At 48.9% G+C, this 227-nt stretch overlaps 1 protein-coding gene across 1 annotated transcript in view; it reads right to left on the bottom strand.

Moving 5' to 3' along the window:
• Positions 1-175, bottom strand: part of PHALS_09053 (uncharacterized protein) — a gene marked incomplete at both ends in the record, with an annotated part of 468 nt that extends 293 nt beyond the window's left edge. Inside the window, one exon of the mRNA XM_024724486.1 lies at positions 15-175. Within this exon, the coding sequence (XP_024575357.1) occupies positions 15-175 (161 nt within the window). The remainder of the gene's footprint in view (positions 1-14) is intronic.
• Positions 176-227: the final 52 nt, after the last annotated feature.

Below are 227 nucleotides of genomic sequence, written 5' to 3'. Positions count from 1 at the left end.
GTCTGGTGCCAAACAACTCTGGTTTGACGTCAAGAAGCAGCAACAATTTAAAGTGATCAACCAATTGATCTACCATGACTCTCAAGACACTGTCCGTCGCCTCTGTGTTCCGAATACGCCGAAGCTTCGACTCGACGTGACACACAATGTTCACGATCCAGCAATCATATCTCATCCAGGTGTGCGTCGGACACAATTGGCTGACAGCAGTGGTACTATTGGCCGTC

Source organism: Plasmopara halstedii (genome assembly GCF_900000015.1).
Source record: "Plasmopara halstedii genome assembly, contig: Scaffold_350, whole genome shotgun sequence".
In the NCBI taxonomy this organism is placed as follows: domain Eukaryota; phylum Oomycota; class Peronosporomycetes; order Peronosporales; family Peronosporaceae; genus Plasmopara; species Plasmopara halstedii.
This window is presented reverse-complemented; position numbering and strand designations above follow the sequence as displayed.